At 36.9% G+C, this 15,077-nt stretch overlaps 2 protein-coding genes across 2 annotated transcripts in view; one reads left to right on the top strand and one right to left on the bottom strand.

The window, feature by feature from the left end:
- Lrrc9 (leucine rich repeat containing 9) overlaps positions 1-8,371 on the bottom strand; it is an 86,667-nt gene extending 78,296 nt beyond the window's left edge. The window contains exons 1-3 of the mRNA XM_048793626.1: positions 7,994-8,371; positions 1,977-2,057; positions 1,462-1,680 (exon numbers count right to left, since the gene is read on the bottom strand). Coding sequence (XP_048649583.1) covers positions 1,462-1,680; positions 1,977-2,024 — 267 coding nt within the window. The 5' untranslated portion in view covers positions 2,025-2,057; positions 7,994-8,371. The remainder of the gene's footprint in view (positions 1-1,461; positions 1,681-1,976; positions 2,058-7,993) is intronic.
- A 5,330-nt stretch (positions 8,372-13,701) lies between these two features.
- On the top strand, positions 13,702-14,416 carry LOC107137883 (transmembrane protein 126A-like). Its single transcript, XM_048793027.1, has one exon. The coding sequence runs from the start codon at positions 13,768-13,770 to the stop codon at positions 14,359-14,361; it is 594 nt and encodes a 197-aa protein (XP_048648984.1). The 5' UTR covers positions 13,702-13,767; the 3' UTR covers positions 14,362-14,416.
- The last annotated feature ends 661 nt before the right edge of the window (positions 14,417-15,077 follow it).

Raw genomic sequence — 15,077 nt, 5'->3', positions numbered from 1 at the left:
GGTCTATTCCCTAAAGACCTAAAAAGAGCATGCTACAGGGACACTGCTACATCGATGTTCATAGCAGCACAATTCACAATAGCAAGACTGTGGAACCAACCTAGATGCCCTTCAATAGATGAATGGATAAAAAAAATGTGGCATTTATACACAATGGAGTATTACTCTGCATTAAAAAATGACAAAATCATAGAATTTACAGGGAAATGGATGGCATTAGAGCAGATTATGCTAAGTGAAGCTAGCCAATCCCTAAAAAACAATTGCCAAATGTCTTCTTTGATATAAGGAGAGTAACTAAGAACAGAGTAGGGTCGAAGAGCATGAGAAGAAGGTTAACATTAAACTGGGATGAGAGGTGGGAGGGAAAGGGAGAGAGAAGGGAAATTGCATGGAAATGGAAGGAGACCCTCAGAGTTATACAAAAGTACATACAAGAGGAAGTGAGGGGAAAGGGAAAAATAATACAAGGGGGACAAATGAATGTCAGTAGAGGGGGCAGAGAGAGAAGAGGCGAGGGGAGGGGAGGGGAGGGGGGATAGTAGTGGATAGGAAAGGCAGCAGAACACAACAGACACTAGTATGGCAATATGTAAATCAATGGATGTGTAACTGATGTGATTCTGCAATCTGTATATGGGGTAAAAATGGGAGCTCATAACCCACTTGAATCAAAGTGTGAAATATGATATATCAAGAATTATGTAATGTTTTGAACAGCCAACAATAAAAAATTAAAAAAAAAATAATGTTCAAAAATTAAATTTTTAAAAGAGAAAGTATATAATTACTCCATCTACATACAATTTTATTTAGTCTTGTATACTTTATTTAAATTTTTAATCAATTCTATTTTATAACTATAATCATAGATATATTATGTAATTTGGTGAAGACTTTTTTACTGAAGACCATCTAAAATGTTTTATAATCTTTCAAATTATAATATATAATAATTTTAGAATATTTCTTGACGTTTATAGTAATTTTTTAAAAAATTACTCTATGAATAAAATGTTTACATTCCAAATTCTTAGCTACTATTTATAATACTGCAACAAATAGCTTCATACATACATTTGTTTTCTGCTGTTGAATTACTTCTCTAGGATAAAATTTTAAAAACAGGACTTCTGAGTTAAAAATATGTGTACATTTCTGTGGCTTTTGGTATTTTAAAATATTGAATTTCAAAATTGATATCTAATCAACAGTGTGTAAGTAAACCAATTTTACTGTTAAGCAGTGCTGGCTCTGATTTGATTAGCTTTGATAACTAAAAAGTAAAATATGTTTATGCTTTGATTACTTATTTCTAATTTTTATTTTTTGAATATTAATTTCTATCTTTTGCCACTTATCTGTTTTGCTCTGCTTCATCATAATTTCAATGAATTATTGTTCTAAAGTCAAGATTTCAGTATAAAATATTCCATTCTAAGATTATATATTTAAGCTTACCTCGATACAACATTCAGCAATCCAAAGTTCTTTAAGCAGGACACAAGTCTCTAACCCTGAAATTTCTTTTATATCTTGAGCAACAATTGTAAGACTTGTTAAATTAGGAAATAATGATAATCCAACTATACGGGGATACCCTGAGAAAAACATCTCCAGTTTTGAAGCATTTGATCCTTCTTTTCCAACTATCTCATAAGATAAACCATTGCACAAACACTGTTTAAAAAACAAAAAGAAATTTAATTATTACAAAAAGAAATTTAATTATTACTATTTTAAATAATGAAAATGATTTTTGTCATTTGAAATTACAAATTGTCAATTGTACTGGTGCCATTTTTATATCTCTCACAAGAAAGTAAATTGTACCACATATGTGATTTTTCTGTGTTTCCAAAAGGCATATTGCAGAAGAAATCACTAGATATTCCTTTCAGCTCCAGAAAAGTGCATAAAAAATGTTCCCTCTCATATTTTTGCAAATGTTCAAAAGAAATTTAGATTTGACTCACCAGTTCTTTAATTATTTCTTCTTGATGTAGATTTTCACTTTCAGTCATCTTCCATTAAAAATAATGGTCATAATAATGTATCTATTAAGGAAATCAAATGAATACTCGGGTCATGTCATTATAAACTGAAAAGGACCTTAAAATTAACTTAAGTTGAATCACCCAACCTGACTTGAAATCTTCATATAGTATATTACCAGACAGCTGGGCCCCAAGACAGTCTATTTTATCTCTGAAGTTTTCTGTTAGAAAGCTATTTTTTATTCTGAATTTAATTCTGTCTCTCCATAACTCCTCTCTTTTTGTTGCCATCCTATCCTTCGTTCAAATAAAATAATTATAATTTTTCTACTGTATAATGAGCCTTCAATACTTGAAGAAAAGAGTCATTTTTCATCTACACCCTTATCTTGCTCTGAGTTCAATTCTTTTAGTTCTTTTGATAGTCATTCTTTGTCTCTTTTGAATAGCCTCCAGCTTATCCTTCTTATTAAACTGTGGTGCTCCAAACTGAGCACAGTTCTTTGTACTTAGAGAGCTTACCTGGCATATTATTAAAATGAATTCAACAACTTCATTGTAGATAATGTGAAGAAATTAATACCTAAATTATTTTGATAAAATTTAACCCCATTTTCATAGTTTTTTAACATTTTCATTATATAATTCTGGACATTCATTATCTAAAAAGTATAAAATCCTATTTCTAATATTATGATATGACAAACAAAACATAGAGAACTATTTATATTATAATCCCACTTGTTACAATAATAACTCCCCCATAGATATGTGTGTTTGTGTGTGAGATTCTGTGTCTGTGTGATTAGGTAGGAAGAAAATGTAGAAATATGTTAATAAGTTATCTTGGATGCAGGTAAAAGCTGATGTGGTTAGAATAGGAATGAAAAGTTAAGATTGATTTAGGCAAAGAGGGAAAAGAAAAAAAAAATGACAGTTTAAAAAGACTGTTTAGTATTATAAATTATTGATGTATAAACATGGTTTTATTCATTCTACTATTGGTACATATTTGGACTGTTTCCAGTTGGTGGCTAAATAGTGCTTCTCTGAATATTTTGTTAGGTGGGATATAACCACACATTTCTTTGGGGTTTTAACCTAGAGAATGAAATGGCAAAGAAATAATTATTGTTATATATAATGAAGATGATTCTCAGAGAACAATGTTAACCAAAGAACACATACACATGTAATGAGTACATACTATATGAGTCAATTCATAAAAAATATGAAAACAAACTATAGTATTAGAAGACAGGAAAATGATTATATTTCAGGGGTGAGTGACTAAGAGGAGGCAAAAAAAGGGCTTCTAAAATGCTGCTGATGATATTTTTTTTTTTATTTGGTTGCTGGGTAAGGTGATATGCTCACTCTGAGAAAAAATTAAATGTCTATACTTTAAAAAATTTACACTTAAATATTTATTTATAAGCACAACTTATATGTAAATTTTAAAAAAAGATGGTGACTTGAGTCCTGTATTTACCTAACTTCCCTCTTCAAATCCCACTGGAATGGTTGAAGAAATGAAAATAAGAAAAAAAAAATAAAAAGAACAGCCATGCTAGGAAAAGAGCATAAATTGCCAGAATACTGATAAAGGTCTTTTAAGAATGACGTGGATGACATCAGATTGAGAAAAATGCCATTAATGCAAACCAGAACAAAATTCAAAGTACCAGGAGGAAAAGTTCTAAAAATGTCTTCAACTCAGAGTAGCAGTGGTCAGTGAAAGGGTAGCTGTGGGTCATACATAAGGGTAGCTATGGGTTATGCTGCTTTATTATAGCAGCACAAAACAGATAAAGACACTGAGTAAATAGGAGGGGAGAGAGACCCCAGCTAGCAAAAAAAAAAAATACATTAAAAATCATCAAAATATACTGGACACTGTCACTAATATTGAGGATCTAATGAGTACACTGATGGGGTGGAGGAAAGAGAACACTTCTTTGATGAAGAGGAATCAGGGAAAAGAACTGATATAAATCAGGGAGTGTGAGCCATGAGAGAATCTGGGTAAAGTGCATCCAGGATGAGGAACGAGCAAATGCTAAATAAAGGAGTGAACTTGGCATGTCTGCAAAATAGCAAGAAAAGTCATGTGGTTGTAGCATAATGAGAAAAATGGATGTGAGATCAGAGAGATACCATGGAGCCAGATCACATGCTATCTTGTGGGTCCTTGTGAACACTGAATTTTCTTATGAATAAAACGGAAAGCTGAATGAGGACTTTGAGGAGAAAAATAACATGAATTGTATTTAGTACTAAAAAGGATCCCTCTAGCTCCTTTGTTGAATAAAGACTACGGAGGTAAAAGCAAGGAGACTAGCCAAGAAGCAGTTGAAATAACCTAAGTAAGAGAGAACGTTGGTTGGAGTTGAGAAGTAGTAATGGAGATAAGAGTGGTTAGAAGACAATCTACATGGAAGGAAATGCTTCTCATTCCTCCCCTGGCAACTGCATCTTTACCTCAATCTTAAACAACCCCAAGATGTTGCAGCACTGAGTGCAGGAGTGGCGAAGCAAAGGAGCACTTTGTAAGGAATAACCTGAAAGATACTCTCACAAAGGCCCAAGTACAGATGCAGGCCACAATTTTCCCTACCTAAGCTTCCTTGGATGGTACACCAAGTAAGGGAAGCTTTTATAACCCCTTTACTCATCGGAATACAAGCCCCTGTTTTGAACCCCTTTGTGTGAGCAGTAAAGGAAAGCCTAGCTGCCCACTACCATGCCAGCCTGACCTCATAGTCTCCCAAGTCACCCAACAGGGATCCAAGTAATGTCGTCTATGTCCAAGGTATCTATTCCAGAAGGAGTTAAAGTGTTTCCTTCAGTATACACTAATGATCACAGATGCTTGTCCTAATTTTGTACTTTCTAATCTGTGTTCTTCCTTAACACTCTCTACTTTTGTTCTATATCAATATGTTTTAATTACTTGGATTTATATTATAAATCCTCACCTTGGATTCTTTTTAAAGAAGTTTCCCAGCTGCTCTTTCATATTTACTTTTCTAAATGAGTTTTATGATTTTTATTTTGTAACTAATTTTTAAAATTCAGCTGGGTTTTAACTGAAATTGCATTATAAAGGTTAATAGAGAGAGAAGGTCCATGTTTACAGTATTGAGACTTCTTCTACAACAAGGTATGGATCTCTGTCTATTCAAGGACACAACTTTTTCTTGGTAGATAAATATGCTCATTGCCTCTCATTTCATCTTACTTTCTCTTCATTGAGTTTTAGAAAAAAAAAAGTCTTGCTGTAATTCAATAGTTAATTGGCAAAAAATTAATTTAAACCCTAAATGCTATATTTTACAAAACTATGTATAAATTGGAACCTAGACCTTGTTGGTACTTATAAGCCTCATGTGCTTTCTTCAGTCATGAATGTACTCAGTGTTTCCAGATGAAGATGAAGTTTCTGATTCCATCCAGAGGTAAATGTCCTATCGGCCAGCTTGGCTACTCTCCTGCAATTTGGGAAGGCTCTTTTGGGGTCCTGCCCATTTAAGAGGTTAAAGGTCATCTTTAGTTTCCCAGGGAACCAGAAGTCACCAAGGTTTCTAGGGCTTTTCCCCTTCAAAACGCAAATCTTGGATTGATCTAATCACAACTCTTTTCCAGTTTAGATTAAACCAGTATGGAGTTGAACTCACTACAACTATATGGCTTCTACAACTGAATCTTCAGCAACAGTTATTTGTATTTTCCTTATCAATTTCCTCTATGGGAGTAGGACTAAAGATAAAGATCTAGGATTTATTATACATTAATTATTCTACATCTCTTCTCAGGGTCTCTTTCAAAAGATGATCTTGTCTGCACCTTCACAGAGAATAGTGATATCATTGGATGTACACTCCTTCAATTCTCTTTTCTCCTAAATAAGTACTTTCCCCCCTTATAACTCCTGTCTTAGAAGTATTCTTCATTATCTCCTAATTGAATCTCTTTTTTCCTATGTATTGATCCTATCTTTTCTTTCAGAATATTGCATTATCAAATTTTCATTTTTCTTATTTATTCCTACTTTCCTTCTCTAAGATCTTCTCTGTGTATAGACATTAGGTTTCCTATCTTTAAAAAAAGTCCCTTCTATCCTGTATTCCTTTATGAATAGCTGTTTTAAATATTTTCACAGAAAGGTTTCTAGGTAATCATGAGCAACGCTTCGCTACCTCCATTCAATAGTCAACTCATTACAAACTAACTGAAGATACCTCATTGCACTGCAGCAGCAGTTGTGCAGAAGATGCTGCAGTTTCTTCTTCTTCTGAAGCTGCTGCTGTTATCCTCTACTTCCTCCTCCTCCTCCTCCTCTTCCTTTTTATTCTTCTTCCAATTCTTCTTCTGTTTCTTTATTTTAACAATTTCAACAATAATTTTCTAATTGCCAAAGACACTGGACATATTTCAACTCTCAACTTAGCCTTGACATAACATTTGGCAATGCTGATGACTGTTGTTTGTTCCTTTGGTTTGATTTTATTCTCCTTGGTTTCTCTCCACTTATTTCAAACCTACTTTTCAAATCGATTGTTTTGTTCTAAGTGAAAAATTACTAATATTTATTGTCTTTTTTCCTGGGACACAAATTTGACTGCCTACATGGAAAACTCCATCTATATGTGTTATAAGCGGTAACCAGTTTGTCCAATACTGGCTAATTATATTTTCCAATTCCTATGTTTCTCCTAATGTATGCCTTCTCTGGATAAACGATACCCCTCTTATCATCTAAGTCAGAAACCTGGAACTTATCCTCAACTTTTTCTCCAGGTTTAGTCACTCTTTAAATTCTTACGTAAATACCTCTTGAATGTATATACATTCTTCTGTGCCATTTTAATTGCTTCTGATTTAGTTTAGGCTCTCTTCACTTCACCTAACTGGATGCCCTTCCTGTTGTCTCACTGCCCTTCAGTCCATACTCTATACCATTAAAAGGTAAATCTGCTATTCACAGTCACCACGAGCTGACTCCTGCCTAACTCTCAAGCTCCTCATTAACCACAACCTCCACAGAGTACCCCAAGCTCTAGCCACAAGTGTAGTTCTATCCTTGGCTGGGATGTTCTGTACTTTTGCATATTGTTTTCTCTTCCTAAAATGTCTTTTTATCTCTACAGCATATTCTATGCACCCCTACAAATTTTAATCAAGAATCTTCTCTGAAGACCAGTTCTCTCTGGTCATAATATAAGCATACTCTTCTTATGACTCAGATTTAGGTAGGCACATGCTCTGAATACAGCACCTGTCACACTGTATTGTGATGCTTTCAGGTCTTTCCTCCATACCAGGTTACATGTTCATTGAGGGAAGAAACTATGAACCTATCACAATGCCTGGCACATGCTAGGTGTTCAGTGAATTTTTGTTAAGAGGTTTGAATTAATTGCTATGCCACAGGTTCCTATACTGTATAACTTTAACAATTTCTTCTACATGACCATTCAGAGTATAATAATAATCTCACTATAGAGGACCAAGTTTCTGTCATGAGAGTTGCGTAAGAAGTAATTCTGAGAAAACTAAATTTCTTTTCTGCAAAGTGAAAATCCTATATGGTTGAATCATTTCCTCCCTTGCATATAAAGAGATTAGAATCCATCAATTATCACTGAAGGTTCAAATAAACTCTTTCTGCTCTAGATGAGCAGTATTAGGTTGGGCAATGAGAATTTGGTTCTTCCCGTCCTGGACCTAACTGGGAGCTTTAAAAAGCTGCACAGGTGACTGTGGGCCACTCTGTCTTCCTTCCTCCCTTTAAGTCTCCCTGACGGTCTCTAAAACCACGTCACTATCTCTCATTATTGTTATCATTTCCAATGCACCGTTTTGGGATGGGAGGTCCCTAGATTTCAATGTTGCTTCATTCGCGTCTTCCTTCAGGAGTGGCTGAGAGGAGGAGGGCGGAGCCGACTCTCTGGGCCCCCTTCGTCAGGTGTGTCACCAGGTGACAAGACACTCACCTTATCCCAGAGAGAGGAGGGATTCCGGGGCAATCCGAGACGGGTCAGAGCTATTTCGACTGCCCAATTCCTCTCTTGTGATAGCAGACGCGACACCGTCTCTAGCTGCGGGCTTGGTGTGTACAGACTGCCCGCTGCGGTTGCCTAGGAAACCCGCTCTCCACCAGCAGAGACCTCGGCTGGAGAAGGGGTGAAACGGGGCGGAGAAAACAGCGGCCCGCGCGTGTCTGTGTCACGTGCGGCAACCTCTAACCAATCAGCAGAGGCAGGGACCACCCGGAAGACCCTTTAGTGCTCCTGAGAAAGGGAGCATCTAGTTTGCGGGTCTCTTGGTACCGCCGCGCATCTCTTCATCTGCCTTCGCTGGCTCCCCAGACCCCGCAAGCAACAGGTTGCGGACAAAGTGGCGAGGACCTCGTTGCCGCCTCCATTCCTGACTCTCTCACGCTGACAATTTTTGACTCATAGGGAAGCATGGAGGCTTGCTGAGTTGAAGCCAGAGCCATGGCGCTGTGATGTCACAAGGCGGCCTGACGGCTGGTAGGCGCCCCGATTCTCAAGGGCGACCTTTCTCCCCGGCCTGCGACCACCGCCCAAAGCTGCTGTGCGCCTGGCGAGCAGAATGGAAGGACCACGCCCATGAACCAAAGCCCCGGTGCCCGTGGAAGATGACTTAGCCTTCCCAGGGTCTTGTTCTCGGACAGGCTCTTAAAGTGCCTTTTAAGTTTTCCAAAATGTTCATGAGGCAAGAAAAAACATTTGCAAAATACAGTTTAAGGGGCAAGGGGAGGGACTTTTCTGAGTGTGCAGAGGAATGAATGAATGACCTTAGTGAAAGACAAAGTAATGCAGCTCTCTTCCCATTGTGTGTATCCGCCCAGTCTGGTAAGGTAAGCCACTGCCACAGCCATGTGTTGCTGTTGAGCACTTGAAATGTGGCTAGTCTGAACTGAAGTATGCTCATAAAATACGCATAGTATTTTGAAAGCTAGGTATGAAAAAAAGTAAACTATTTTGCTAATAATTTTTATATTGATTACATGTTGAAATAATTGTTGATACATTGGGTTAAATAAAAATATATCAAAATTGTTGTTTCTTCTTTGAAAATACGGCTATCAGAAGAATTTTAATTGCATGCCTTAGATGATTTGGGTTAGGTTTCTCTTGGAGAGCGTCGTTCTATCCTTTGAGGTTCAGGGGGTTTGTGTAGAATATGAGGATACACTTCATGTAAAATAGTGTCTGTAGTGCTATTTTCTCTCACCAGATGGCCTCCTCATTCAACAGACTAGTTTTAAATGGCTCTATCAAGAAAAATAATTGTTAGAACTATTTGTTTATCTAACAACTATCAAGAATTATACGCATTTACTGAGATTCAGTTAACATTGTTATCAGTAATATATACTGTAAACACAAACACATAGAAAAAGGTAGATTTATTTTCATTCTATATTTTTATTTCATACAAAATTATTTCCATCATTGATAGGTTAGAATAAATTATTTAAAATATTTGTGGCTTGGTAGGAGACCCTCAATGTTACACAAAATTACATAGAACAGGATGTGAGGGGAAAGGGGAGGCAAACAAGGGAGAGAATTGAACAACAGCAGATGAGGTAGAGAGGGATGATGGGAGGGGAGGGGAGGGGGGATAGTAGGGGAAAGGAAAGGTAGCAGAATACAACAGTCACTAATATGCCATTATGTAAAAATGTGAGTGTGTAACCGATGTGATTCTGCAATTTGTATTTGGGGTAAAAATGGGAGTTCATAACCCAATTGAGTCAAATGTATGAAAGATGATATATCATGAGCTTTGTAATGTTTTGAACAACCAATAAAAAAAAATATTTGTGGCTTAGGGATTTCAGACTGATGCCAGAAAGAATCTGATTCATAGTTTGACTTTTACTATTATCCTCTGAAAATCTAGTTGAACATCATGACCTGTGTTTGGAAAAGTGTTCCTTTTAGAAAATAGACTAATTAGAGGATAATAGTTTAAGTATATGAATCAATTAGATGAATTATCTACATCAATTTTCTCATTTCAGGAAACACACTGCTTTGGGATGATAATATAAAGATTGTCAAAGTATATTGTCTTGTATATTTCTAGAAATCTGTTGTGATTTTCCTAAACAGTAAAGGACAGAAGAGAGCTGACACAGGGTTTTCTTTGTTATGTAAACAAATTATTTTAAGAATGTTACTATTTCTAGGTAAAGCTCAAGAATTTTTGTCAAAAATTGAATCCAAGTTTTTGTATAGCTATAGACTAATAACCACTGGTAACTTGCTGAATTAAAGTCTTTGCCCACAGTAATTCTTTTTTGTTTTGTTTTTTAGATGTTGATGGACCTTTATTTTATTTGTGTATTTACATGTGATGCTAAGAATCGAACCCAGAGCCTCACACATGCTAGGCAAGTGCTCTGCCACTGAGCCACAACTCCAGGGACCTGCCCACAGTAGAGAATTGTCTGTACACATATTCCAGATTTTATTTGAGCAAAGGATACTTATAGTTAAAAGCCATGGGAGGATCACAGAAACAGTGACCATTTTTGTCAGATCTCCTTTTCTTCATCTGAAGTTGCTATATGATGTGGTTTTATGTCTGTACAAAACAAAAGTAGAAATTAAGCCACTAAAAAATCAAGCAAGTTAAGTGAAATAAGGCTTCATTTCATTCATAGACGCTCCTAGACAAGTCCAATCCTTTTTTTTAGATTTGTTTACAAAACATGTTTATTTAAATACAACAAAACATACAAGAGTTCCTTAAGTTATAAATTATGTCTGTCATTGTATTTTACAGACAATATTGCACCATCAATGTTATATTAGCTTTTCATCGTAGTCAAAAAACATCTGAATCCAGTAAACTAAAGGAAGAAAAATTAATTTTTGGCTCACTGTTGCAGAAGTTTTAGTCCAAGTTTGGTTGACTGCATTGCCTTTGGGCCTGAGGTAAGGCAGAATATCATGGCAGTAGGAGCTGTAGCAGAAGAGATTGTTCCTTATTGTAACAATGATAAATAATTTATTCTTTTAAAGAGATGGGGAAGGGGCCTGAGACACAAAGAGCCCTTCGAAACTTGACTCAACACCTCTATTCCTAAGTTTTCATCACCTCTCAATAGCATCATAGTCAACACATGGATCTTTGTGGGACATTCCAGATCCAAACTATAATAAAGGTCAGCTCAAGGTGCAGAGAAGTATTTGATAACACAATCAAGATTAAAACTCTTTTTTGAGATTTCTTGTTCCAGCAGTCAAAGGCTAAGTGTATGATTCCATAGATTAGCAAAGGAAATGGTCAAACATGTTAAGAAAAAGTGCAGAATTGGACTATCACAAAACAGAATAAAGAGCTCAAAGTTGAAGTTAAAGGATCTTCATGGAGGTCATCAGATCTTGGGGTGGCAGAGGCTAAAGTCTAGAAATCTGTTGTGATTTTCCTAAACAGTAAAGGACAGAAGAAAACTGACACAGGCAAAGCAAAGCTGAGTGTGGCTGCTTCGATGGATGATAGAGTGAAAGCAGCAATCAGAATAGTTGGACTCTTGCAGAAGTTGATTATGGCTCATGGTATTCCTAGAAGTGAAATACAGGAGTGTCTTATAAATCCTCACTAGATCTGAATAAGCAGACGAGCTCTAGGCTAAGTGACAAAGTCTCACTGACATCCTGGAGGGCTCTGGATTTGTGTTTTCATCTTCATTTGCTCTATGGTAGCAGGTAGTACATTGGCAGAAGATCAGTAAGGACTGTTATTTCACTGACTCACATTTTCAGAAGCTTCTTGGAGGCATCTTTAACCCGTCAGGAAGGTCTGGAGGCCTAGGTGGATGAAACAGGTGAGGATCAACAGCAGGGCCGAGGAAATAAGGGTGATGGCTGTGGATTCTTGAAAGGCTTTGTCGAGGGTGGCGATTAAAGGTCCTGTGGGCTCCAGCTCTGCCTCTCATTGCACCAAGAACTTCTGAAGCCAGGTTTTACAGTCACCCGTTGAGGTCTTGTGTAAGAACAAGGTCACCTCCTTGTCATTTCCAGTTGGACCCAGGATGAACCTCTGTACACCTGCTGTCTGAGTCAAAGTGGAGCCACGTCTGTCCATTGAAGCCAAACTGCCAGGAGCTGTTGGATTTATGCTGACAAGACATCCTGCCCTCCAGTGAGTGAAGACCTCTGGCTATGTAATTTTCTGCTTTAATATCAGCTAGTTTCTGTTTTAGCATATCCCCCATGTCTCTCAGCACGGTGTTTTTGCTCTTCCCAGGTGATTGTAGCACTCACTTTCTCTCCCTGTGCACTCAAGGATTTGACCCTGTCCATGCCACATTCATAGGAGAGAAAATTCTTCTACTCTACTCAGCCTTGGACTGTACACCACTGTTGGTCAGGTGCGGGCTCAGAATTGATGATGAAGTCATAGCAAAGAGAGTAAGTGCCTTGCAGTGGCAGTGCCAGGCCTACTGTGAGGGAAAGGCCTGAGTGGTAGGGGATGTGCAGAAGCAGAAGGGAGTACTCATGCTGGGTCACGGTTGGTGCAGTGAGGAAGGGATCACAGCTGCTCAGTGTTCCTTGCGGGTGGGGTGGGGCGCAGGTGAGAGGCAGGTAGCTGGGCACAGCTCCTCTCCTGAGGCTGGCTGAGTGAGAGAAGGGCCAATCCTTATAAAGTCAAATCTGTTTATTTAGAGGTAAAACTATCTTTTTTTTTTTTTGTACCAGGGATTGAATCCAGGAGTCTTAACCACTGAGCCACACCCTCAACGCTTTTTTATATTATTTAGAGACAGGGTCTCACTGAGTTGTTTAAGGCCTTGCTAAGTTGCTGAAGTTGGCTTCAAACTCATGATCTTCCTATTTTAGCCTCCAGAGCTTCGAGGATTATAGGTATGTGCCACCCAGCTGGTAAAGCTGTCTTAATCCAAAAACAATTGGGATGATCTAATACTACTAATAAGAGTTTCAAGCTTACTGTATCACCACTTGGATTGAAGAATCATTTAACAAGGTACAGGTGGCTTTGCAGGCCCAAATAAGAAAATTTTGAATTTACAAATTTATTAAAACTTTATGGATTAGTTGTGTTTTTTTTGGGGGGCATTCAAAATTTATTTTTTGACAGACAGCATTATTAGGGATTTCTCCATAGACCACACATTTACTAGTGTTGTGAGCTCAATGGCAGGAACCACTTGTGTGCTCTCTGTAACAATATCCACATCACAGTGTAAAAATGTACTATTATTGTGTGTGCTTACAATTTATGAATTGGTTGTTAAATTCATTTCTCAAAATGAAAAAAAAATATTCATAGTGTTAGAGAACTGCGGAGATATCTAATTAAAATTCTGCTTTGTAATCCCTTAAATTTAATTCCAGAGAACCAAAAGTCTGAAGATGCAGAAGTCTGGAAAATTGTTAGCTAATTTGATTTTTACATTATTATAGATTTTTGATGTTTATGTGAGTACTTTCTACCTAATTATTATATTAAATTATCTGTAAAAATTTGCCCCATCTCACATTTGAATTTAATATATTATGAAAAAGTCACAAGTGAGGCAGAATTCAGTATTTACTTTGACAGTGGAAGAAATAATTTTATGGTGCTTATTAAGACATCAACAGAGGCCCATCTGTTAATGACTAGCAATGAATATAAAGATCCAATGAAAAGCGGCTGCTACCTCCGAGTCACGTGTCTGCCGAAGATGGCTGCGCTGGGAGGAACGGAGTAAAGGGTCAAGATGGAAAATCATAAACCACATGATACTATCAAGGAAAAGTCAATTTTTGATATCATAACCAGAAAAATTGAACTACTACCAGAAGCAGAAAGGAATCTACTTGAACATGGATCCACATATATTGGACTTAATGCTGCTCTCTGTGGCCTAATAGCAAACAGTCTTTTTCGGCGTGTCTTGCATGTAACAAAGGCCCGAATAGCTGCTAGCTTACCAATGGCAGTGCTCCCATTTTTGACAGCAAATGCATCTTTCAAAGGTTTTGTAAGTTTACCTTTGAGTACAGGTGATTTGAATTGTGAAACCTGTACTGTGACACGGGGTGGACTTGTTGGTTTAGTTTTAGGAGGTCTGTACCCTGTTTTCTTGGCTATACCTATAAATGGTGGCCTAGCAGCCAGGTATCAATCAGCCCTGCTACCAGAGAAAGGAAACAACTTAACTTACTGGATTAAAATTTCTAAGCCTATCTTCAGAAAGATGTTATTTCCCATTTTACTTCAGACTATGTTTGCAGCATACCTTGGGTCTAGACAATATAAAGTACTTATAAAGGCCCTTCAGTTACCTGAACCAGGCCTAGAAATTCACTGATTTAGAGCAAATGTGTATACAAAATAAAATTGTAAAGATAAAAAAAAAAAAAAAAGATCCAATGAAATGAATATACTAAGTGCCATTTAAAAGTTAGGAGTCATTCTGAAACACACTTAAACAGGCCACTGAATGATATTTCTAATGGTTCTATCAAAAAATGTAAGTCTTCATCCAAGGTTTGTTGGTATATAATCAATGGACAAGATTTTCTTTAAAGGTACTTTTAAGTACCAAACTGTTAAAAGCTATTTCCTTCGTATCATACAATTTAACCTTATTTTAATATCCCAAATATATGTGTATTTAGCCCTAAGGCAGCACATTGAGGGACAGTCAATTTAAGTAGGCTTACTAGTCTTAATTCACTAGAGAGATGATCATATCTTATATGGAAGAAATTTATACCTGAGGCTTAAAGAATTGATTGTATTCTTCAGGGCCAAGCACATTATCATCCTAGTACCATATAAGATCCTCCTCTTACTTTTATCTCCAGTTTTTCCCTATACCCTACCCCCAATCTAATGTTCCTTATAAACCTTTAGTTGTACCTTTACAGTTAAAAATCAAACAGTGGTTCTGTGTATATATATTTTTTTAAAAGAGAGAGAATTTCAATATTTATTTTTCAGTTTTCGGTGGACACAACATCTTTGTATGTGGTGCTGAGGATCGAACCCGGGCCACACGCATGCCAGGCGAGCACGCTACCG

The sequence above is a fragment of the Marmota marmota genome, unplaced genomic scaffold, assembly GCF_001458135.2.
Source record: "Marmota marmota marmota unplaced genomic scaffold, marMar, whole genome shotgun sequence".
In the NCBI taxonomy this organism is placed as follows: domain Eukaryota; kingdom Metazoa; phylum Chordata; class Mammalia; order Rodentia; family Sciuridae; genus Marmota; species Marmota marmota.
The sequence above is the reverse complement of the archived record's forward strand: the minus strand, read 5'-3'. Positions and strand labels throughout refer to the sequence as shown.